Source organism: Culicoides brevitarsis, chromosome 3 (assembly GCF_036172545.1).
Source record: "Culicoides brevitarsis isolate CSIRO-B50_1 chromosome 3, AGI_CSIRO_Cbre_v1, whole genome shotgun sequence".
NCBI lineage: Eukaryota > Metazoa > Arthropoda > Insecta > Diptera > Ceratopogonidae > Culicoides > Culicoides brevitarsis.
The window spans coordinates 15,911,960-15,937,467 of NC_087087.1; the positions used below are offsets into that span (position 1 = coordinate 15,911,960).

A 25,508-nucleotide genomic window follows, 5' to 3' on the forward strand; every position below is an offset into this window, starting at 1 on the left:
TCTTTATTGTTATTTCTGTTCGAAGCATCGTTTTTTTTATTTATGTTATGTTTGTGCCGGCCGAACGATGACTGACGACCAGTAACTTTATTTATCTTTATTACACTTCTATTATTACCAATACACATATATACAATAATTTACTTTGTCTCTTAGATTTTCCGTTAAAGTAATGTTCAATTCCTTATCATTCGTACACGGACCACCCCATGTTTTGCATGGCTCCAGAAGTGTCGGATATCGCTTAGCTTCAATTTGATTCTTTACGTTACGATTCTTCTTTAGTTTACTTTTTTTTGCTATATTTCTTAATCTTTCTTTCATTTATTTGTCAAATGCTCAACAGGCAAGAGCCCTTGGCAATCACATTTTTTTTTGGGGTAAAAAAGCCATCGAAAAACGTTTTTCGGCATAAAAAACCCACCTTTTCAAATAAAATACAATATAATACAATACAATAAAATACAATAAATCAATAAATTGTCGGAGTACAGGAGCTTTGGTTCTTTGGCCCAGTTTGGTGATGCGATTTGAGTTACAGTTGACATCACATAAGACATAAAAAGATACAAGAAAAACAAAAATTCACCAGCGATTGGGCCAGCCGAATTAAAATTTTATTCCTTTCCTTAAGGCGGTGGGATTCCACCATCTGCCCAATTGTCTGATGTTGCCAGTTCAGACGCCATTTCCTTAAATCTACTCCTTAAGACTCCGAAACTAAAATTGCCCTCCAGGTCCAGTGAAACTGTCAATGAGAAAAAGTTGATCATTTTGTTCAGCAGCCAACACATCCACGTCACGGGCTCATGTTGCCCGTAATTCGTTCTCCTAAAAAGAACGACGAAGGTTTCAGTGCTGCGTGTCGACTTTGTTCATCTTCAGCTAAAACAGATTCTTCAGATAGTCATTGTTCAATCTGCCCGACAGGATATCATATGCACTCATCATGCTGGCAACTTTCCTCCTTATGACTAGTTGTTGCAGTCCAAGTTCAGAGCATCGGGTTTCATATTCGGGCATCAGATCTTGATTCACTGTCTTCGCGTCTCCAAAGTTTTTTGTTGGGAATTTTTTTTGGGATTTGTAACGAAACCGCTTTACGTATGTAAGACCGTTTCATCATGAGCTTTTAGAGTTAAAATATCTCGTGGAAACACATGAACTTTCTTTAATGAAAATTCACCGAAACTCGTGAATCATTTTTCTCATCAAATGGATCTTCTTCAATAATGACTCAACAATCTTATCTCTATTGACAAATTCTGCAACTTTTTTTTAATAAAATGATTCAAATTAAATGGAAAGCATGTGCTAATACGAATATGAATGATAACAGCCTTGCTCATCACAAATATTTGCATAGTGAGAAATGTGAGAAAATCGCATGCCAGATAACGATATGCAATTTTCTTCTGTATCTAAGGAGCATTTAGTGTTCATTTCTCGAACAAAATCAACACAATAGCGATCGACGTCATGGTTTCATGAATTCACCGGCCTTTATTTGTACATCTTGATAATTTTTTTGGGATTCTCCGGTTCAAATTATACCGCAAATATCAACAAAAAGTGATTTACTTACTGAACGTTTCTGTCAGTACTGAATATTATCTCAATTGAAATAGACGTTTTGCGTTGTGTTGAACGTTTTTTGACTGCGAATCTGAAAAGAAATAAAAAAAATATTAAAAAGTGATAAGAAAAAAATTATATAGAATTTTAAGCGAATTCTAATCAGTTTTTTTTAGAAGAAAGTACAAAAAAACCAAAGAAAAAATGAAAAAGCCTTATAAATTAGAAAACGTTGTTGCTCAAACCTTTAAATTTACATTTCCATTATCTTTTGGGTGAGTAAAAATTTTTTAAAGTGACAAAACTTTTCAACCAACCCACCAATGTTTACATTTTTTTCAAACAAAAACGTCATTGTATCACCAAATTGAGTAATTTTTTTACACGAATAGTATTAAATTTTAGTGTTTTTGTGAATGGTCCAGTGATTTTTTGTGGTTTATGAAAAATAAATCTCAATTTTGTAACTTTTGTTTAATGATTTAAAAGCACATTTATGTGAAATTAGAGAAAAATGTTGAAAAAACATTGATTTTTTGGAAAAAATAAACAGACAATTCGTCAAAAAATCAAATTTGTACACAAACCATTAAAACGTTTTTCAAGGTCATTCGACCGGCGTTTCCCGCACACCACAACAAATGCTTTTAATTAAATAAATTGTTTTATTTTCGCGTACAGATGATTATAGACTTGAGACAGAATACTAAATAAAACAGCTAATGGATCGTCAATGGATTACTTTGTTCCGTCGATCTGACTAGAGTAGACTGTTCTGTTTTTATTTATTAAGTAGAAAATATTTAATTAGCACGGAATGACGTAACGTTCTCGTGTCGTGCGAAACTTGCAAATGAAGATGACTGGAATCATTGTTTTGGTTGTCTTAGTAATAGATTGACTTGACTGATTATTAGATTAAAATTCTTTGAGGATGATTTATTTTTTTTTTGTGAGATGTTTGTTTATTGATTTTAATTAAATCGAGATGGAAAAAAGGGAATTCACCGAAGATCATGAAAAAATTATTTTTAAAATCTTTTGGGTGATTTTTAAGAATTGATGATTTTTTTTGTTTAATTGGTGATTAATTGATTTTTATTTAATTATCAAAAAATTACTCTCAATGATTTAAAAGCTGAAAAGAGAATTTTAAAAATTTTAATATTGTAATTATTGTTATTATCAAACCATTGCAAATCTCTATTTTAAAATTTTTTAAAATTAAATTTAAAAAATTAATAAATAAATAAAAAAAAATAGAATAAAATAAATTTATTATTTAATTTGTACCTATTTATTTTATATTTTTTTTTAAATTAAATTTTAATTAAATTCAAAATAGAGATTCTTAATGGTTTGATAATAACAATAATTAAATTATTAAAATTTTTAAAATTCTCACAGTTTTAAAATCATAGTGAGTAATTTCTTGGTAATTAAATAAACAATTTTTAATTTAAATTAAAATTTAATTTGAACTCAAAAGTGAAGAAAAATCAACCAAAATAAAAATTTTTGAAAAAAATTAATTTAGGTCACGTGACTTAAAAAATTTTTTTCTTAATCCAAATTTCTTCTGTTTTTTGTAGGATTTTAACGTAAACAGTAATTCTTAATTAAAAAATTCCAAAAAATGTCAAAAATATTTAAATTTTTAATTTAATTTTTAATATTTTGCCCTGAATTTTTTCGACAAAATCGGAGGAGGGCGACAAAAATGGATATATTAAATTTATTCGCCTTAATAACTTTAATTAATTTTTTTTTTTCAAAAAATTATTTTAATAAATCAAAATTAGTTTGTTACAGAAAATAGATTTTTTTATGATTTTTATCTAATTTTTGATTTAAAATAAATAAAATAATAAAAAAATTCAATTAAAATAAATTACAAAAATTAACAGAAGTCTCCACAAAAATTTCGAAAGAAAAGTCTAAAACAAAAAAAAAATAAATTTTTAAAAACGGTCAAATTTTAAATTGACATTTACAAATTTTCACTCAAAAGTTCAATAAAACGATAAAAACAAAACAAAAGTTAACCTAAAAATACAAAAAAAAAATCCAAATCAAAACAAAAATCAAACCAGTTATCGTCACATCGACCTTAGAACACTCAAATTATTCAAAGTTTATGACATCACTCACCAACACAACTATTCTGAAGACATTTTTGTGTAAAAAAATAAATACTACAAAACTGACTTTCTTTTACTCCCATACCGTTTCAGAAGTTTTTATGACACAAAAATTACTTTAGAGAGGAACATTTTTTTTTCAAACAATCAGACAAAAATCTGAAGTTGATAAAACGACCTGCTTAATAATAAAATAAATCGAGCATGACTTTAAAAACAATCATGACCTCATGCATTTTCTGTGCCGCAGACTGACTGTAGGATGTTGCATGTGAATGCATTATTAGCTCATTTTTCTCTCAGAAATCGATATTTTTGCAATTTATTTATTTATTTTTTTTTTCATTTTTAAAATTAAAAAAAATAAAAAAAAAAATAAAAAAATTTAAAAAAAATAAAAAAAATTAAAAAAAAAATTAAAAAAAAAAAAAAAAAAAAATAAAATAAAATTTTAAAAATTTAAAAAAAAAATTAAAAATTTTCCAGAAAAACCCAACAAAAAAATAGTTGCTAATAAATTTACCGGCTGTCTGTTTGATTGTTTGTCGTAACACTTAACGTCAATCTGTGGGAAGTAGTTTTTTGTTACCTTCTGAGTCATTATTTCAACACGAAGACAACACCTCGTGGCTCTCGGTACTTGAAAAATTCTCAATTACTCTATTCTCTCGCACATTTGAACTTCCTACATTCAAAAACAAACCTTTTTTTGCATAAAAATTCCATACACTCGATGAGACATCGAAAAATTCTAACATTTGTACCATTTATAGAAAGAAACACGACGATGACGTCGTCACATTGATGTGAGAATTTATCCAGTAGTACACGCGTAGACTAAGTTGTGAGAGCGTGAATTGTACGACAGTCGGTCATTGTAGAGTGCCGGAATCAGATGTTTATATTTTTACGACGAATTTTGTGATTTTTAGTTGAATTTTAGCAATAAAAAGTGTTAAAATCTAGAAAATTCAAGAAGAATTCCAAGAAAAAAGTGTTAAAAAGTGAAAAATAAAATTATTTTGATTGAAATTTAAATAAATCAGTTTAAAAAATTCAAGAAACAAGAAATAAAAGTAAATATTTAACAAAGAATTAATTTAACGGTTCACCGGAATAAAATTCACAACAATAAAAAAAAATATTTTTGTGTTTGTTGCAGGCTTTCACTCATTCGTAACATTAAAAAAGACATTTTTATTAGACCTCGAGTGTAATATTTTAAATTTAAATATTGAATTCTGTACAAAAAGTTACAATTCTGAAAGTTATTTGTACAAAAATTATGCAAACTGAAACTTTTGTTAAATAAAAGTCCCTCAGATTTCAAAAATTTTGAGTTTTTGAGTTAATTTTTTTTTCATTTTTTGAGATTTTTGTTTAAATTTGAGTATAATTTGACAAAAATATCGAAATTTTCTATTAAAACTTTAAATTTTAGCAATTTTTAATATTAATTTGTGTAAAGAACTACTTTTTTAAATTCAAAATTTTAATTTTTGTTCATTTTTGGCAATCATTAATAGTTTTTGGTCAAAAAATTTTAAAATTTGAAATTTTTGATATTGATTTTTTAATTTTCTCATCCTAAAATCTTTAATTTTTAACCTTGAAATCTTAAATTTGTTCCATAAAATTTCCTCAAATTTAAGAAAAAAAATTTTAAGTTAATTTTGTATCATTTTTGGTAATTATTTGTTAAAAATATCAAAATTTAAAATTTAAATCGTAAATTTTTGAAAAACGGAAATTTCGAAAATTGATTTGTAAAAAAAAAATTTTTTTTTTAAGTTAAAAATTTTTATTTCCGTTCATGTTTGATAATTTTTGTTAATTTTTTGACAAAAAATTTCAAATTTTAAATGGACAAGAATAATTTTTCTTCAAGAAAACTTCAATTTTAAAATTGTTTGATATTAATTTATTCTTTAATTTAATTTAATTAATTTATTTTTCATCTTGAAATCTTTAATTTGTTTTATAAAATTTTCTCAAATCTAAGAAATAATTTTTTAAGTTAATTTTGTGTTATATTTTGTAACACCCCGGTCATTTGTCGAAAGTTTACCTTTAAAATCTCTTAGAAGAAGAAATTTTAATTAAAAAAAAAAATAAATAAAATTAATTTAAGATTTTAAAAAAATTGAAAAATTAAAATTTTTTTCAAAAAAATTTGAAAAAAAAAAATCAGTTTTTTGAGTCAAAAATTGATTTAATTTAATTGAAAATTTTTATTTTTTTTGAAAATGTCTTGAAAAATTATGAATACACCTAAAAACGGGTCATTTTTGATGAATTTTTTTTTTTTTTGAAAAATATCATTTTTGATTTTCGTATGCAATTTATTAACAAAAAAAATAAATAAAACAAAAAATAATTATGGGATTAATTGAAAGATTTTTTTGCATTCAAATGAAATAAAAAGTCATTAAAACTGCCGTTTCGCAAAAAATAAACTTTAAACTGTTTGTCGTTCTAATCACTTTTGTGCTAAATTTAAATCACTGGATCACGATTGAACAAGAAACATTCCTTCGGTGCGTGTTCCATAAAAGTACGCATGAAGACAATTGTTCTATCTAGCAGTTTATCTGTGTTAGTTCTTTTGTTCGTCTTCTTCTTTAACAGCTTCAAGGTCAAACTTAAAAAAAAAAATAAACGTGAGTGTTCTTGATTCGTGGTAACAAGTAATCATCACAAATAATCAAAAATAATGATCATATCAGCCATGAAACAATTTTCAAAGAGCTCTTAAAGCTAAAAATTATGAATTTATGAGCGAATATTGTCACAAATTTATCTAAAATTGTCAGTAAAACGACTTTTTCAACGCAAATTATAATTATTATGCATGTTATTTGCAATTGTGACAACAAATTTGCTTAAACTAAGTACAAAAGTAAGCAATTTACGTCAAGTGAGATAAAGAAGATGTCATAAAACGTAAAAATTTATTCGTCATGGCTGACTAACCCGGATTTTAGCGAAAATGGTCAGTGGTCAATAAATTTCGCAGGAAATTATAAATTTTTGGCTTTACTTGGAACATTAATTGTCGCTTGATTGTCTCTAATGACTTACGAGACGCGACTAGACAAAACAAACAATTGATCGATTCAAGACGGAATAATTAAAGAACATTCCTTCATGTGTAATTTTTATCTGTAATTGAATCGAAATGAATTTTAATCGTTAAGAATTATTTATTATTTAATGTGAAATGATGTTTTTGTCATAATTGCATAAATTTTTAGAAGAATTTTGATGACAGGTGTCAAATTTTGAGTTAAAAAGTCGAATTTTTGATATTTTTAAGGCACAAAAGGTGAAAATTTGAGTGAAATTAATAATTTTTTGCCTTAAAAATTAACTTTAAATCCAAATATTTTTCTGTTTTTGTCCCATACCCCATTTCAAAAGCCGAAAAAATAAAAATTTCATCAAAATTGATCATTTTTTGGTCTTTTTCCATATTTTTTCAAGAAATTTTCAAAAATTTTTTTAAATGTTTTCGATTTTCAAAAATTTTTTTATTGAAAAACTAAAATATTTTTTAAAAAATTTTTTTATGAATTTTTTTTTTAATTTTTAACTTGAAATACTCTGAGATCAATTTAAAGTTATAAAATTTTAATGGAAATTGAAATATCATAAAAATAACTAAAATATTGATTAACGACAAAAATCTTTTGGTGATAAAAACATCGAACTTTCATAAAACTTTGGATCCAAGTTTTTGGGAATCAAATTTAAAAAATTATTTTTTTTTTCATTAAATTTCGTAAATCATGAAAATATTAGTTTTTTTAAGAAAAAAAATATTAGAAATATTAATCATTTAAATTTGTAAAATTATTTAATTAAAAAATTTTAAATTAATAAATTTTTTTACCAATTTTGAAAAAAAATTAGATGTTTTTGCTTTTTTGAATTTTTGCGGTTAATTAAATAGTTAAATGTCAGTAAAAAGTGACATTTGTCAAAAATTTTGCTAAAAAAATAATATTTTTTTGAAAAAAAAAATTAAAACTCATTAAAATTAATCAAAAACGTCAAAATTTGAGATTTTTCTGAATTTTTTGACAGATGTCAAGATGACAAAGAAGAAATTTTGACAAAAATTTAAAAAAAAGTTCAAATTTTTTACAATTTTTTTTTATAATTTAATATTTTGCGGAATTTTTTAAATAAAATATATTTGCTCAGACCTTCGAACTTCATAAAAAAATAATTTAAATAAAAATTTTGACACCTGTCATCTGTCAGAACGAAATATTTTTATGAAAACAATCAAAAAACCGTAAAACTCAACAATGTAAAAAAAAATTCATTCACATTTAACAGTCATAACAATGAATAATTACTTCATTTATTACGAAAAATACTTAAAAACTTGCAAACAGAATTCCAAGTAGCAAGAATGTTAATTACTCACTGATCGAGTATGATAATTTTTTACCTCAGACTCTTTAGAAAAAATTAAAATTGTTAGAATTTGCAGTTTTTTTCAACTTTATTTACTCGTTTAAACCGAGAAACGCAAAAACCTCGCGAAAAATATTTATTTAACACTCGAGTGTCAATTTCATTGTTCGAATGAGTATCGCTTGCAACATTTTAACATTAAAAAAAAAAATAATTTAAAATAAAAATTTCTTTAGAGAAATAAATAAAAAATGGATGAAGAAGCAATGTGGCGTGGGATTTACAACCAAATCCAGGAAAACAAGAAAAATCAGGAGCCAACTGAAAATGAAAAGATGTGAGTCACGTGGTCTCTACCGTTATTTGTCAATTTTTTTAATTGAAGTTTGGCGCATGCCCACCGAACGAACCTATTTTTGTACATTTCACGAAAAAATCGCTCGTTTTCGTGATTTTACGTCTCGTGAAGTTAATTTTTGTTGATTTTTCACGTACGACAACTTTTTACGGCTTTAATGAATTTGTCATTCAAAAACAATTGAAAACATTCCGGGCCTTTAATTCGTCGCGTAACATTCGTTTTTGTGATTTTGTGGCGAAAAAAAGTAAAATTTTCGACGAAAAATGCTGCGTTTGAGCAATTTATTGGTCTTGCAAGGAAAATCAATTTTTGTGAGCAACATGAGAAGTGTCTCCAGCTTGGTCTTGGACAAGGGATTCGTTAATGGAGAATGGGTCACCGCTTCCAGCAAGAAGACTTTTGATGTTTTTAATCCTGCAACGGAGGAAATTGTTGGAAAATGTGCCGATATGGACCAAAATGACACTTTAAAGGCCATTGATGCTGCTTACGCCACTTTTCATACCCGGGAATGGCAAACGTCGACGGCGAAGGAGCGATCAACGTTGCTAAAAGTAAATAAATTGCGTCATTTGGCCTTGTGAGAGATAAAAAATTATCTTTTTTTGTAGAAATGGTTCACTTTGCTCGAACAAAATAAAGACGAAATCGCGAAAATCATGACGGCAGAGTCCGGGAAGCCCATTGTCGAGTCTCTGGGTGAAGTTGCTTACGGAAATTCCTTCGTAGAATGGTTTGCGGAAGAAGCGCGACGTATTTACGGTGAAATTGTACCCAGTCCGGTGGCATTTCGGAAACTGATGATGACTCGGGAGCCGATTGGCGTTGCAGGGCTCATTACGCCGTGGAATTTTCCGCATGCGATGATCACGCGGAAGGCAGCGGCGGCAATAGCTGCTGGTAAAATCCATTTTTAACCCATTTTTAGATGAAATTTAGACTGTTTTCGGTATTTTTTAGGATGTACAGTGGTCATTAAACCAGCAGAAGATACTCCTTTGACGGCGCTGGCTCTTGCAAAGTTAGCTGATGATGCGGGTTTTCCGAAAGGCGTGATAAATGTCGTCACTTCAAGTCGTCAACATGCTGCCGAGGTCGGGAATTTGTTGTGCACGAGTCCAAAAGTTGCGGGAATTTCCTTCACCGGGTCCACGGAAGTGGGGAAACTTTTGTATAAACAATGTTCGGTCGGAATTAAACGAATCGGGCTTGAATTGGGCGGAAATGCTCCGTTTATCGTCTTTGACAATGCTGACCTGGATAAAGCAGTTAACGGAGCAATGACGAGCAAATTTAGAAATTGTGGTCAAACTTGCGTCTCGGCGAATCGTTTTCTCGTCCAGGAAGGCGTTTATGATGAATTTGTGTCGCGTGTCACTTCCGCCGTGAAATCCCTAAAAATTGGTGATGGAAAGAAAAATGGGATCCAAATCGGGCCGTTGATCAATAAAGCTCAGCTTTCAAAAGTAACGGATCTCGTGAACGACGCAAAAGCCAAGGGCGGTGAAATTATCCACGGAGGACGTCCTTTGACGGAAATCGGGCCCTTATTTTACGAACCAACGATAATTACGAACACGAAACCCGACATGCGAATTTACAATGAAGAAGTTTTCGGTCCCGTGGTGTCATTCATCAAATTCCGCACCGAAGAAGAAGCTTTGCAAATCGCAAATTCCACGCAACGAGGACTGGCTGGATATTTTTACAGCGAAAATTTGAACCAAGTGTTCCGGGTGGCGCGACAATTGGAAGTCGGCATGATTGGAATTAATGAGGGATTAATTTCGTGCACGGAAGCGGCGTTTGGAGGCATAAAAGAGAGCGGAATAGGACGTGAGGGCTCGAAACATGGCATTGATGACTATGTTCACATCAAGTATTATTGCATCGGAAATTTGAACTAAAAATTTTTTTTTTTTTGGTTAGAAAAAAAGCATTTAAGACAATATTTGAAGCTTACAATTCAGATGATATTCGTAGGTTGCTCAACTCTTTTGATACGCACGACTCTCGCACTCAAGCACTTTTAGTCTTCCATAAAAAGTGATCAAGCTACCAAATAAAAAAAAAGTAGAGAATAATTGTTATTAGTTAAGGAATTATGAAAAATTATGTCAATAAAGTTTAATTTAATCTCGATTTTCTGTCGTTTTACTTTGAATTTTATTTAAAAAAAAAAAACATGAAAAATTAAAATTTTTGATTTTTTTAAATAAAATTTTTTTTTTGTTCTAAATTTTATTTTTTTCCTCTATTTTTTACTTTGATTTTCAACTGAAATGCTCGTTTTTAGGGTTTAAAAATTAATGAAAATTATTTTTAATTTCTTTAATGATATTTAACGGTACAACAATCTATTAAAATTATCTAAATTTGTTCCAAAAAAAAAATTTAATTGTTTTTTTCACCTAATAAATAAATAAATTGTTCATATATTTGTAATTTTCTGTCTTTGAGGTACAAAATATTACGATTAATTAAGATTTTGTGTTGAATTTAATTAAAATTTAATTATTTTTTTTATTTTATTCAAAATTATTTCGTTAATTTTTTAAAAATTAATTTGAAAAATTTAATTCATTTTTTTTAAATTAAATAAATTATTTTTATTTTTAAAAATTTTTAATTAAATTAATAAAATTAATTAATTTAGATTAAAACTAGAGAAATTATTAAAAATTCAATACCTAATTTTTTTATGAATATTTTTTTTAAAATTAAAATAAATAGGTAAAATAAATAGGCAAAAAAATATTTTTTTAAAATTATAGATAATTAATTTTGAAAATTTAAAATAATTTAATAAATTTAAAAATTAATAAAAATAATTAAATTAATTTTAATTTTTAATTAAATAATTTAATTTTAATTTTTATAATTAATTTTAAATTAAATTTTTTATAAATAAAAAAAATATTTTTTTTAAATTAAAATAATAATTAATTTTTTTTTTTGTTAAATTTTAATTAATTTAGTTTTAATTTTTATAATTAATTTAAAATTAAATTTTTTATAAATAAAAAAAAAATATTTTTTTTTTTAAATTAAAATAATAATTATTTTTTTTTAATTTTTTTTAATTTTTTAATTTTTAATATGATTAAATTGATGTACTATTAAATTTTAAAATTAAAGAAAAATAATTATTTTTTTTTTTTTAATTAAAATAATAATTAATTTTTTTCCAAATTTTTTTGAATTAAAATATTTTTTTTGTTGCAAATCTTTAAATAAAATAAATAAATAAACCTTTTTATACTAAAAAACTTTAATTTTGTGCCAAAAATAAAAAATTTTCTTTGATTTCCAAAATTTTTACAAAAAAATAGTCCAAAAATTAAGAAAAAAAATCCAAAATTCAATTTTTCTAATAAATCCCTCCACTTTTTCCTCTAATTCCAGAATCCAAGATCTCGATGGCGGCTTCTTCGAGCGCTTTGGCTCGCTCCTCCAGCAAGCAGAGAGCAAACACGAGGAAGTTGTCCTTGCTGCCATGCCGCAAATGGAAGCTGTACCCGAACAGCATGACGATGGCGGCGACAGTGGCGTCGAAATTGCTGCCGACTCCGATTCCGAGCAAGACTCGGAACAAGCAAAAGCCGACAAATCCGTTGATTTTATCGAAACCGCAGTCGGATGGAACGTAAGTAGTAAAAAATATTTTTTTTTTGCTTCATTTTTTTTTATTTTAAAAGTTTATTTCAAAATTATTTTGTAGTTCATGCTAATCTCTTATTTATATTCTCTTGTTTGTTTTTTTTTTTTATTTTATTAAATTATTGTTTTTTTTTTGTTATTTTGTTTGTTTTCTGATTGATTGTGTTTGAAAGTTCCTTAAAAAATAATTAATGTGAGTTTAAAATGAGACAAAAAAATTTGTAGGGCTTAAAAATTAAGTTTTTTTTTTAAATCTTATCAGCTAAAGAACATTTTTTTCTTGTAATAAATAGTTTGAATTCTGTTTGAATTAAAAAAAAATCTTAAACATATAAAAAAAAACCAGGGACACAACTAGAATCACGTCGAATTTGTTTGCAAGTTCATGCGACTGCCTTGAGTTCAATTTAAAAAGTCGTCAGAAACCGAATTGCTTTTTTTTGTGTAAATTTGTTTTTTAAAATGAAATGCTTCTTCACAATTTTTTTGATGTGTTTTTGTTGATTTTTTTTTATTTTACTGAGAAAATTTGTTGTTGTGGAAATTGTTAACTTTGGCTTTGCCCACGGCGGAATTTTGTGAATTCTGCACGTTAATGTAAAAAATTGGACCTTTACTGCCGGGCGTGTTTAAAATCTAAAAAAATAAAAAAAAAATTAATGTCGACTACCTGTTTCGAAATAAAAGAAAAAAATTACCGTGCTCCAACTGTCCTGAATAAATTTCACTAATTCCGCGTGTTGCTGGTTAACGGGTGGCATCGGGACTTGTCTTTTTGTCTGAACCATGCTAAAAAAAAATAGAAAAATCGCAAAATTAAAAATTTTATTTAATATTTACATTTTTTTACGCCATATACGTGAACGCAGCACGTACAGAGTGGCAAAACAAGAAACAAAGATGGATGTAATTTCACAAAAAAAAAATCAATTTGCGACTTACTCATTTCTGTCCATTTTCTCTAAATTGTGTGACACAAAATCTAAGTGGAAATGCTTAATTTAAATACTGATGCTGCGTTTGCAAATTGACTATTGAAATGGTTGTTTAAATTGCAAGGAAACAAAAAGAAAAAGAGAACTACGGTGTTAGTTGTACGACCGCGATTGTTTTGTGGGGATAAAAAGTTGGCCCGAGTCGAATTTTAGTTGTCGTATTCGATGGCACAGTGCGCTGAAATTGGTGTTTTTGAACAAAATTCGTTTTCTTATTGGATTTTTTGTATGAGAAATGGGTTTTGAACGATAAATTTTATTGTTCAGAACACTGTGCAGCGTATGCTGTATGAGATCTGTGTGTACGAGACTCGATCTCGAATAGTTTGAATTAGCAAGGATGGCAAGTTGGGTAGTTTAGTCGATAAAATATATTTTTTTTTTATTGGAGAAAGGCCGTTATTTGAAGTTTTTTTTCTAATTGTATAAATAAGTTTTTTAATTTATTTTTTGAATTAAAAATTTTAATTAGTTTACCAATATTAAAATAAATTTTATTAAAAAATATATTTTTAAAAATTTAAAATAATTTTTTTTAAACAGTCGATTATTTATTTGTCAGTATTTTTTTATTAATTAAATTTTTAATTAATTTTTTAAAATAATTAATTTTTATTTTTTGTTTAGTTCCAAATATTTTTTTTACTTTTTGTGTAAAAATTGTGTAAAAAAATAATTTAAAATTTTTTTACTGAACATTAAAACTTTTTAAATTAATTTTAATTAAAATTCAAGCCATTTTTATTCAATGATAATTATTTTTTTTTTACTTTTTTTTATAGAAAAATGTTTTAAAATTTTTGTATAAATTGTATTCATCGAAAAAATTAATTAAGAAACACTTTATTTAGTTTTTGAAATTTAATTTATTTTTTGAAAAATTTTACATTTTTGACTCTTATGTTAATTTAAAGTTTACAAAAATTTTCTAGGTTTTAATTTTTAAAAATAATAATTAATTATTTAAGAATTTTTGGTTTATTTTATTCTCAATTTTTTTTCAACTTTTATTTTGTCTTCAAAAATTATTTTTTCTATTTAATAAAAATTTTTGATAAATAAATTTTATTTTAAAGAAAAAATTTGTGCTCTTTGATTTAAATCAAAAATTTAACTAATCTTTTGGCAAATTATTTTGTTTTTAAAAACTCTAATTTTTTTTAATTTAAATAAAAAATTTTATTTTTATTAAATCATGCAATTTATCTTTAAAAAAATTATTTAATTTTATTATTTTAATTTGAATTATTTTTATCAAATATTTTTATTAAAAAAATCAAATTAAAAAATAACTAAATTAAAAATTAATAAAACTTAAATACCTTAATATTTTAAAATTTTAATACATAAAAAATTTTTTTGTCCATATTTTTAATAAAAACTCCTCGATCGCAATTCAAGTTCATAATTGTTGACAAATTGTCGCACTTGTAGGTACTTTATTTATAAATTACAGCAACTGTGAGAGTCAAGTTCTTATCTAAAATAGCGACATATTTATAAATACATAAATCGGCTATAAATAAATTACCTTTCCAACCTCTCACGAAAAAACAAAAACAATTCACGATCATTTTCACAAAAAAACATCTGTACTCGACGACGCTACAATTTTACAGACGCGATGAGAGATAAATTGATGAATGTATTAAACTTTTTCTTCTGCTTTTTTTTCATGAATTAAAAAAAAACAAATTCACAGAACAAGTGTGATGTTGACGAAAAACTTTTTTTTTTCTTTTTTTGAGTGAAAATCTGTTTTAATTTTAATTTATCTCTCGTCCACTTTGCACAAATCGACTCACACACACAGACAATCTTCGAACAAAACTTGGGGAGAGAAAATTCGCAAATCGCTTGATATTGCAGCCAAAAATTTTCCCGTCAGTTTTCCGCTGAACCCGCTTCGATCGCGACACGGTTCATTGAGCTCCGTGAAGATTTTTTTGTTTTATTTATTTTTCTTTAATTTTTTTTATGGGATTTAATGTCGTAACTCTCGGAGCGAAAATTCGGTGTGAACTTGAAAAAAAATTAAGACAATTTTACGGAGATTTAATTACAAGAAGTGTTTTAATGGACGTCGTTTCATGAAAAACAAAAAAAAAAAAGTTTAAATCTTATGTAAGAGTTTTATAGAAAAAAAATAAAGAAGAAAAAAGAGGAAATTTCGCAAGAGAAAAAAAGTAAAAAAAAATTAAGCGAATTAACGAGGTACATGAAAAAAATTAAAGAGTTTAATGGAAAAGTGCCTCGTTAAATTTATGAAGTAATTTTGTCAAGATAGGAAAAATGCGTGAAAAGTTTTTGATCTTTTTCCACACAAAAATCGCACTTGAAGTTTTTACTTGTTGATGATTGAATGATCAATCAATGTGTCATGTTAGCGCTTTTGTGACAGCTTTCAACGACGTTCGAAAAAAATTAAAGTTATGCTCTAAGGCACTTATAAAAATCTTCAATAAAAAAAAAATTTAATTAAATTAAAAAAAAAATAAATTTAATTAAAAATCAAATTAAAATATTTTTTTTTTAAATTAAAAATTAAAATAATTTAAAATTAAATAAAAAATAAAATATTATTTAAAAAAATTAATTAAATAAGAAATAATTTTTTTAATTAAAATAAAAAATAAATTAAAAAATATTTAAATAAAATAAATTGGAAAATTAATTCTTAAATTTTATTTAAATTTAATTTAGTTTAAATTTATTTAATTATTTACTAAAAATTTAAAATTGAAATAAAAAAAATAAATTAAAAATAAATTTATTTAATTAAAAAATCCATTTGATAAAAATCTAAAAAAATAATTAAAAACAAAAAATCATAACGGACAGACTTCAATAAAAAATATCTTCCGCATATTCTAAAAATTCAATTTTCACAAAAAAGAAAATTATAAAAATATTAATCTTCATATCTGTTTATTATCTACTTGCCACTTTATCCATCATCATCATCATCGTCAAGGTACAGAGAAGAGGTCGTCGCTCATCATGTCTTAATTTTTTAATTGAGATAATAATATTTTAAGAGATTAAAAACAGATCTCACACATTTTTTTTTTCAAAACTTTTATTATTTAATTTTTTTTTCGTGTAGAAGGAACAAAATTTATGATAAATTAATTTTATCACACGATGAGTAATTAGTTTTTAATGCATTACTCTCCCTCGTGTCCTCTCTGCGAATTTTGACATTTACTTACGAAAAAAAAAATAAAATTTAAGAATTTTAAAAAATGGGACCTTGTGCCCAATCGTCGTGTTTTTCTTGTTATTTAATTTATTTTGTGTCGCCGTGAGTAATTTTGGCGTAAAAATGATGATGATTTTTCCTCGAATCGTTCTCAAAAAAATTAAAGAGAATGAGAGAAAAAAGCTGATTAATGTTCACGTTTTATTTTTGTCACTTCCACTGTTTGCAGAAATTAAATGTTAATTAACGAAACTTTCAGTACCAAATGAATTGATATCCTATAAATAATTTACATTTTACAACATATCGAGAAATAAATCAATTGCAAATGATTCGATTTGAGATCTGTCTCTTGCATAACTTTTCTGTTATTGTGAAAAACTTCTTGCTTTCATTTATTTACAAATGCATAAAATAAACAAAAGAATCGAGAGAGTTAAATGTTCATTCCATCCGAACATGTGTATGATGTTGAAAAGCGTTTATCCAACAGGCGATGAGACAAAAACAATCACTAAATCTCATTTTGAGATTTGTATATTTGTTTAGCTCACTTGGATGCCGGAAAGTGTGTTAAATGAGACATATTGGAATTGGAGTTTTGAGCTGAAGCGTTCTGATGGACTCAACATGTTTAGATTTGGAGAGCTGAAATATTTGAAATCAGATTTGAAGAGCTGAGAAGTTTAGATTTGAAGAGCTGAAAAATTTGAATTCAGATTTGAAGAGCTGAGAAGCTTAGATTTGAAGAGCTAAAAAATTTGAATTCAGATTTGAAGAGCTGAGAAGTTTAGATTCGAAGAGCTGAAAAATTTGAATCCAGATTTGAAGAGCTGAAAAGCTTAGATTTGAAGAGCTGATTTAATGAAAGTTTAGAAAAATTTATTTCAAAAGGGATTCATTTAGAGCTGAAGAGCTGAAAAATAATTTAAGGGATTAATTTAATTCAGATTTAGAAAAAAATTAAGCCCTTGAAGAAGCTTAGATTTAAGAGCTTGAAAAATTTAATTCAGATTAAAATTAAGAGCTGAGAAGCTTAGAGTTGATTTAAGAGCTGAAATCAAAAGGTATTAATTTAATCGCTCAAGGGGTTATTGAAGAGCTGAAAAATTTTAATTCAGATTTAATGGGCTGAGAAGCTTAGATTCGAAGAGCTGAAAAATTTGAATTCAGATTTGAAGAGCTGAGAAGCTTAGATTCATAGAGCTAAAAAATTTTAATTCAGATTTTAAGAGCTGAGAAGCTTAGATTTGAAGAGCTGAAAAATTTGAATTCAGATTTAATGGGCTGAGAAGCTTAGATTTGAAGAGCTGAAAAATTTCAATTCAGATTTAATGGGCTGAGAAGCTTAGATTTGAAGAGCTGGAAAAATTTTAATTCAGATTCAAAGAGCTTAGATTCGAAGAGCTAAAAAAATTGAAGAGCTGAGAAATTTTAAAATTTGGGTTTCAAAGAGCTAGAAAATATTTTTTAAACTTTACCTTTAAAAATAATCATAAACTGTCAAAAATAGGCCAAAATTTATCAAAACTCGATCAGATGAAAATAATTTCGTCTCAATGACTATTTATCCAGCTAATTCATATGTCGGAAAATATGTTAGGCACACACACTCTTCTTGCATCGGTGATGACTTTATATTGAATAACATCATGATTACAGCATCCCGAGCATTTTGTGTTGACTCAATAAATGAGCAGCCGCTAGTTAGTCACTGATAACGTTTTCCAGTTAACGACTTTGTTACATTTGCACAAAATTTATGGCAAACACGTGAATATCCGACGCAGACAGAGACTGATTGAACGGATATCCATTCAAAATGACTAAAATTGTATCTCTCTCTTGTTCTGTCTCATCATCTGTTAAATTATACACATTAATTAAAATCGGTACAGATGCAGATAAAATTTATCGACAAAAATTTTTTGCTTTTTCTCTGAACAAGGACGTAAAATGCAAAATTGCAAAACAAAGAATGCCTGCCGGAAAAACCCAAAATGATCACACTGGGATTCGTTGCATGCTCCAATGGGATTGTAAATTAATTAAGGAATGCAAGATGGAAAACAATGCTTTTTGATAGAACAAAAGGAGGTTGTATGCAATTTATTTGTCGTCGCTTCGAATATTGATTCAGTTTCTACAGTTTTCCATGCGAAAAATTGTTGGATGTAATTAAAGAGATTTTCGGTTAGTTTTGCACATTTTCCGGTGCATTTTGTAATATTTTGGCAATTTTGTTCAATTCATTTTCGAGAATTTCTAATTGACAATTTATTTGGAAGAGTAACTTTTTGAGACCTTTCGTCTTAATTGAACATTGGATTTCTGGGAATTATTATAGATTGGAATATTTCTGTTTGAATCATTTGCGAAGGAATTCTGAATGAAATTGAGGAATTAATTAAAAGCGGTTTATGAGCAAATAACTCGAATTATTTTATTGCATTTAAAGATAAAAGCCAAAATAAACTAAAAAAAAAAATAAAATAGACTTGTCTAAGTGACTTGTTGTAAATCAAAATTTTTGCGAAAAAATATAATGAATTCCGAAAAAAATACAATCGAATTTTTATTTATTTAACAAAATATTTTATAAAAAATTTAATAAAAAAAATGTTTTTTTAATTAAATCATTAATTTAATAAAATTATTTAAATAAAAAAAATTAAATCAAGTTAAATTAGAAAAATAATAATAAGGCCGCTCCAAATTTTTTTTGAACTTTTTGTCCCATGCCCCATTTCAAAAGTCGAAAATCCAATGGGGCAAAATAAAAAAAAGTTAAAAATTTCATAAAAATTTACCGTTTTTTGGTCTTTTTTCAATTTTATTCAAGAAATTTCACAAAATTTTTTAAAAAATTTTCAATTTTTAAGAATTTTTGTATCAAAAATCGTATTTTAACATGAATTTTCTTCTTTAAATTTTTTTTCAAAAAAATTATTTTTCAAAATTTTTTGACAGTTTTTTTTACCAAATTTTTTTTTAATTTTTAAAATACTCTGAGATCAATTATCAAATCTCAATGTAGATAACATAAAAATAACTAAAATATTCATTTTTTATCAAAAATTGTTAAAATTTTGTCATTTTGTATGAAAAAGTATTTCAAAACTTTTTTTTTTTTATTTTTTTGCCCCCCCCCCCATTTTGAAAAAAAGTTCTTGGGACAAAAAGTTCGAAAAAAATTTGGAGCGGCCTAAATTAAAATTTAAAAAAATTTTAAAAAATATTAAATTTAAATAAATAATTTTATTTCTATTAAAATTATTTGTTTTGAATTTAGTTTTGGAAAATTAATAAAAAAAAATAATTATTCAATTAAATTTAAACTTTTAACATTTAATTTATTTTTTTTAATTAATAAAAAAAATTTAAACTGATCAATAAAAATGAAGGATAAATAAAATTTAATTTTAAATTTATTTTTTTTTATTATTATTTAAATTATTTATTTGAATTTTATTAAAAAAAATTAATAAACAAATAATTAATTAATTTATTTTAAAAAAAATATAAATTTTATATTTATTTTAAACTTTTTTATTAAATTAAATTTTTATTTAATTAAATTATTGAAATAAATTATTTAAAAAAAAATTAAAAAAAAAAATTTAAAAAAAAATGAAAAACCTTGAAAAATTACTTTTAATCCATTAAAAAATTAAAATTTTCAATCATATTAACTTACTCCTAGATCAAATTCCTCTAATTGTGGTTAATCTCAGCAACAATAATGACTTTAAATTATTCAATGAACAATAAAAATCAAGTAAATACTTGAAAATTCTTCTCAATGTACTCAATCACTTTTTAATCTTCTTTCATGTTCTTTTTGTTATTAGAATCAAAATTTAATGGGAAAATTTCACAAGAACTCAATAAATAAACCAAAAATAATTCTCAAATGTACTCCAAATTATTTATGTTTCCATGCAAAGTGCGTAGCACGTTTGTCCAATTAAAAATACATAAACAACAGCATAACAATAACACGAGGGCAAAGTTTTGACAACAACATGAAATGAATAAATTTAAAAAAAAATTACATAATTCTCATGTTTTTTTTTTTTGCAAAACACGTGTGACCAAATTTTATTAATTATTTTTTTTATTTTCCGGAAAAAATTTTTAAGACAAATAATTTATTGTTCAAACGGAATTTATGAAGTTGAACTTTACTACCAGACGTCCCCTCCTCGTATTTATTTTTCTAAAAAAAAAATATTTTTGTTCGAGAGAAAAGTTTTTTGCTGTTGAGGCATTGTACCGGAAAAAGATCAAAAATTTCTCCTATTAAAATATTTAAATAAATCTCCCTTTAATTAGTTTTCATAAGAATGCTCGGCAATAATAATAATAATAATAATCCTTTCCGACATGGTCTCTAGGTGATCAATATTTATGTTTTAACAAGGAAAAATTTCAAATTAAAATTCTGCGATAAAACAAAAATACCTTCGAGGCGAATTGTGAACAAAGACGAGTCGTCAAAGTGAATTGTTTTCAGCGAAGTCGTTGTGAGTCCATTAATACAATGAGTACTCACTCGTTAAATCGCCTCCTGAGTGGCGGTGGTTTGAGTCCCAATCAAAAAATGAACTTCAAATACGGAACCATGTGGAAGTTGCCACAAAGCAGCACCAAAGAGACAGATAAAAACAATAATAATCGACTGTCTTTTATTTCGACGGTGAACGAGTTGCGACGACACCAAAGATTTGTGAATCGATTTCGCGGCGTCAAGAAGGAGGAATTGGACTTACAAGCCAGTATTATAATTTGTTCCATGACAGTATGTAATTGTAGCTTTAAGGTTGGGTATTTTTGGTAAAAAAAAAATATTTTGTGTGCAAATCCCGCTGTCCTTAACGCTTGCTCCCAAAAGGCCACAAAATTTATTCTTCAAAAAGAAATAATCGAAAGTCCCTGAAAGGATGATGGGAAATGTCATTGGATTGAATGAAAAATGAGAAAAAAGGAGAATTAAAAGAATTTTTTAAAACGAAGAGCTTAACCGCATTTCAATGTTTTCACTTTGAATTTTTTTTAATATTCCGAGTTTTTTCTCGTCGTTCCTTAAACTCTCCTATACATTTTAAGTTTTTCCGATTTTCCACGAATTTTCCGAGTTTTCATGAATTTTCCGAGTTTTCAAAATTTTTTCCAAGTTTTTCTCGAAGCTTCATAAATTTTCTCTTTTTACGTTTTTCTAGTTTTAATTTTTTTCAATTTTTCACATATTTTCCGAGTTTTCACGAATTTTCCGAGTTTTCATGAATTTTCCGAGTTTTCAAAAAATTTTCCAAATTTTCCTCGAAGTTTTTCATAAATTTTCTCTTTTTATGTTTTTCAAGTAAATTTCTAGTAATTTTTTTATTTTTTTTAGATTTTCCAGGATTTTTATTTATTTTTCACATATTTTATGATTTTCCTCGAATTTCCCGAGTTTTCATGAATTTTTTGTGTTTACCCATAATTTTTCAAAAATTAGTTTTTTTCACGTTGTTCACGAAATTTTTTAAATATTCAAAATATTTTTTTTTGAAGTGATTGAATTAGCAAATGGCAAAAAGACATACGACATACGGACAAACGGACAGACAAATGTAACTAAGGACACAATTTCGTATTTTTTCAAAATAAATTTGAAATGCGTTTAAAAATTAGCATGAACTACAAAAATCCCTTTGTTCCACAGAAAAATGTCTATGAACCTTAATTTATGATTTTTTTTTTCTTGCTTTCACAGTTAGAGGAACTCTACGAGGAAATTATCTTCGAAACCTTGCACAACATTGGGCGCGAAGACGAAGATTTGGGCGACGAGGTGCTCTTCCGTTACCTTCAAGACTGTTTCAAATTTTCCAATGACAAGCACGAGACGCTGCTCGAGCAGGCACGCAGCAAAGAAGCGCCCGAAATAAGACTGAATGTGGAGGTGATCGAGGCAAAAGATCTCAAATCCATGGATCCAAACGGGCTTGCGGATCCCTTTGTGACCCTTTACATCGAATCGAATCCGAGTCATCGGTATAATACGTCCGTTAAAGCGACAACTCTCACGCCCAAATGGGAGGAACATTTTTCGTTGCCGATTAGCGAGGAGCCGAACAACGAAAATCTGATAATTGAAGTGTGGGATTTTGATCCAGCGGAAACTATCAAGGAAAAAGTCGGAAAAGTCTTTGATGTTAAGGGTGTGAAGGGCATCCGGAGACTGCTGAAGGAGATTGCAGTCACTTCCTATGCGGGAAGTCACAAAAATGAGCTCATTGGGAAGACTTATGTGCCACTTAAGGTAAGAAATTAATTTTTTTAAATTAATTAAAATTAAAATTAAAATTAAAATTAAAATTAAAATTAAAATTAAAATTAAAATTAAAATTAAAATTAAAATTAAAATTAAAATTAAAATTAAAATTAAAATTAAAATTAAAATTAAAATTAAAATTAAAATTAAAATTAAAATTAAAATTAAAATTAAAATTAAAATTAAAATTAAAATTAAAATTAAAATTAAAATTAAAATTAAAATTAAAATTAAAATTAAAATTAATTAAAATTAAAATTAAAATTAAAATTAAAATTAAAATTAAAATTAAAATTAAAATTAAAATTAAAATTAAAATTAAAATTAAAATTAAAATTAAAATTAAAATTAAAATTAAAATTAAAATTAAAATTAAAATTAAAATTAAAATTAAAATTAAAATTAAAATTAAAATTAAAATTAAAATTAAAATTAAAATTAAAATTAAAATTAAAATTAAAATTAAAATTAAAATTAAAATTAAAATTAAAATTAAAATTAAAATTAAAATTAAAATTAAAATTAAAATTAAAATTAAAATTAAAATTAAAATTAAAATTAAAATTAAAATTAAAATTAAAATTAAAATTAAAATTAAAATTAAAATTAAAATTAATAAATTAAAATTAATAAATTAAAATTAATAAATTAAAATTAATAAATTAAAATTAATAAATTAAAATTAATAAATTAAAATTAAAATTAAAATTAAAATTAAAATTAAAATTAATAAATTAAAATTAATAAATTAAAAGAAACATATACTACAATTAATAAATTAAAATTAATAAATTAAAATTAATAAATTAAAATTAATAAATTAAAATTAATAAATTAAAATTAATAAATTAAAATTAATAAATTAAAATTAATAAATTAAAATTAATAAATTAAAATTAATAAATTAAAATTAAAATTAAAATTAATAAATTAAAATTAAAATTTAAAAAAAAATGAAATTAAAATATTTTTTTTCTTTGCAGACAATTCCCGCTTCTGGCATCGTAATGTGGTACAGCCTCGACAAAAAAGGAAAAACAAAACGCACGGGTCTCGTAAAAATCCGCATCAACTTCAGTTCGCAGAAAAACACGCAAGTAGCGATGCAAGAACACAGGCATTTACTTAAAATTCTCCTCTTGCACGAGTTGGAAACATCAAAAGTCGCTCCATTTTGGTGGTCCGGCAAGTTCAGCAATGAAGGAGACACAATTCTCACCCAACACGCAGCTCAAAGTGGCTTAACTCAAACCGATATCGCCCTTTCTCGATGGTCTGTCTTTTGCGAAGTGCATTGCGAGCATCCCCTAGCGTTTAGTCTCTTCGACGGACTGCTCGATAAAATCGTTCGTGTCATCCAATCACGTGCCTCACACGAAGAAGTGCGACTTTTTTGGGAATCTACGAAAAAATTGCTTCCGTCCTGCATGAATACGATTCGAAAACTCAGAAAAAGTGTCTCAGGTGACAAAAATACAATCCGGATGGTCGCCGAGGCACTGAGTATCATCTCAAAAGTGGCAATGATTCAACCGCCGGAGGATTTTGACCTGTTCCCGGCTCAACTTTATGGCTGGCTGCCGAAATCCGACACGAACGGTTGGGATATTCGCACGACACTGACAGATGCGGTGCGCGTCGGTGCGGAAAACTGGTTCTTGCACATCACCGAGCAAAATCCCTCGAATTACGAGACAAACGAGGAACGCCTGCAGCATTTAATCAAAATTATCCAGCTAGTCAGATCGGATTTGCAACGTGCCATCGAGCATTACGACAAAATTTTCCGGGAAATTATTCATTTTCAGTACACGCGAGAGTTGTACAACGTGTACGAGGCACTGCTTGCGGACATGGTGCAGCCCGAAGTGCTCGATGTGTGTCGGAGTCTCAAGCGGATCCACTTGCAGGACGATCAGAGTCCCGTGCATGTCGATAATCGCGAGATTAATATGGGCACGACGCTGTTCGAGTTGTATTTGGTGCTGAAACGGTTTGTGATGCTCGGCACGGGACTCACTCAGACGCCCGAGGAATATAAAATCACGAATTATTATCAGTGGTTCACGGCGGGCGTCTCACATTGGCTCGATATTTCGCTCTATAAGGCAATGACGCGCATCAAGAAAGCCATTGAGCTCGATACGCTCGCACCGGTTGACGAATCACTCAAAATGTCGTCGTCGGCAGTCGATACACTCGCAATTTTTCACCAAATTAAGATTTTCTGGCACCAATTGGGATGGCCCGACATCGAGGGATCGTACATGTTTGTTGGCAAAATCGTCGATGTAAGTCTCTGTGGATTTTTAGGCGAATAATTTTAATATTTTCATTTTTTGTCCCATCCCCTTTGATTTTTTTCGTAAAAATTTAGGGGGAAAAATTTAAATTTTATAAAAAAAGGACAAATTTTTGGTAATTTTTGGGCATTTTTTAAATAAAAATAATAAAAAATTACAAATTTTAATTAAAATTATGCAAAAAGTTGAAATTTAAAGAAAAAGTTAAGAATAAAAAAAAGAAAAAAAATTGTTATCAAAAGATTTTGAAAAAACTGTAAAGTTTAAAAAATAAAAAAAAAATTAAAATTAATTATACCTATACCAAATTTTTTTTTTCTTAATTTCGATTTTAAGAAATTTTCATAAAATTTTTTTAATTTTTTTTTAATTTTAAAAATCTATGAAAAACATTTTTTTAAATTTTTTTGACGTTGTTTAATGTCAATTAAATAAAAATTAATCATTAAATTAAAATAAAATAATTAATTAAAATATAAATTTAAAAAATTAAATTAAATTTAAATTAAAATATTAATTAAAATAAT

The 25,508-nt window shown here is 26.4% G+C and overlaps 2 protein-coding genes across 4 annotated transcripts in view; both read left to right on the forward strand.

Moving 5' to 3' along the window:
- LOC134836110 (protein unc-13 homolog 4B) overlaps positions 1–25,508 on the forward strand; it is a 31,052-nt gene that overhangs the window by 1,451 nt on the left and 4,093 nt on the right. Inside the window, exons 1-5 of one of the 3 annotated variants that reach the window (XM_063851314.1) lie at positions 4,753–4,792; positions 8,378–8,478; positions 11,908–12,148; positions 22,118–22,666; positions 23,662–24,969. In XM_063851314.1, coding sequence (XP_063707384.1) covers positions 8,393–8,478; positions 11,908–12,148; positions 22,118–22,666; positions 23,662–24,969 — 2,184 coding nt within the window. In that variant the 5' untranslated portion in view covers positions 4,753–4,792; positions 8,378–8,392. Of the gene's footprint in view, positions 1–4,752; positions 4,793–8,377; positions 8,479–11,907; positions 12,149–20,874; positions 21,161–22,117; positions 22,667–23,661; positions 24,970–25,508 lie in introns of those variants that run through there. The other 2 variants (XM_063851316.1, XM_063851315.1) reach the window with 2 other exon arrangements.
- Positions 8,598–10,644, forward strand: LOC134836111 (succinate-semialdehyde dehydrogenase [NADP(+)] GabD). Its single transcript, XM_063851317.1, has 3 exons — positions 8,598–9,056; positions 9,114–9,402; positions 9,463–10,644. Exons 1-3 carry the CDS (start codon positions 8,766–8,768, stop codon positions 10,407–10,409), a joined length of 1,527 nt encoding a protein of 508 aa, XP_063707387.1. The 5' UTR covers positions 8,598–8,765; the 3' UTR covers positions 10,410–10,644.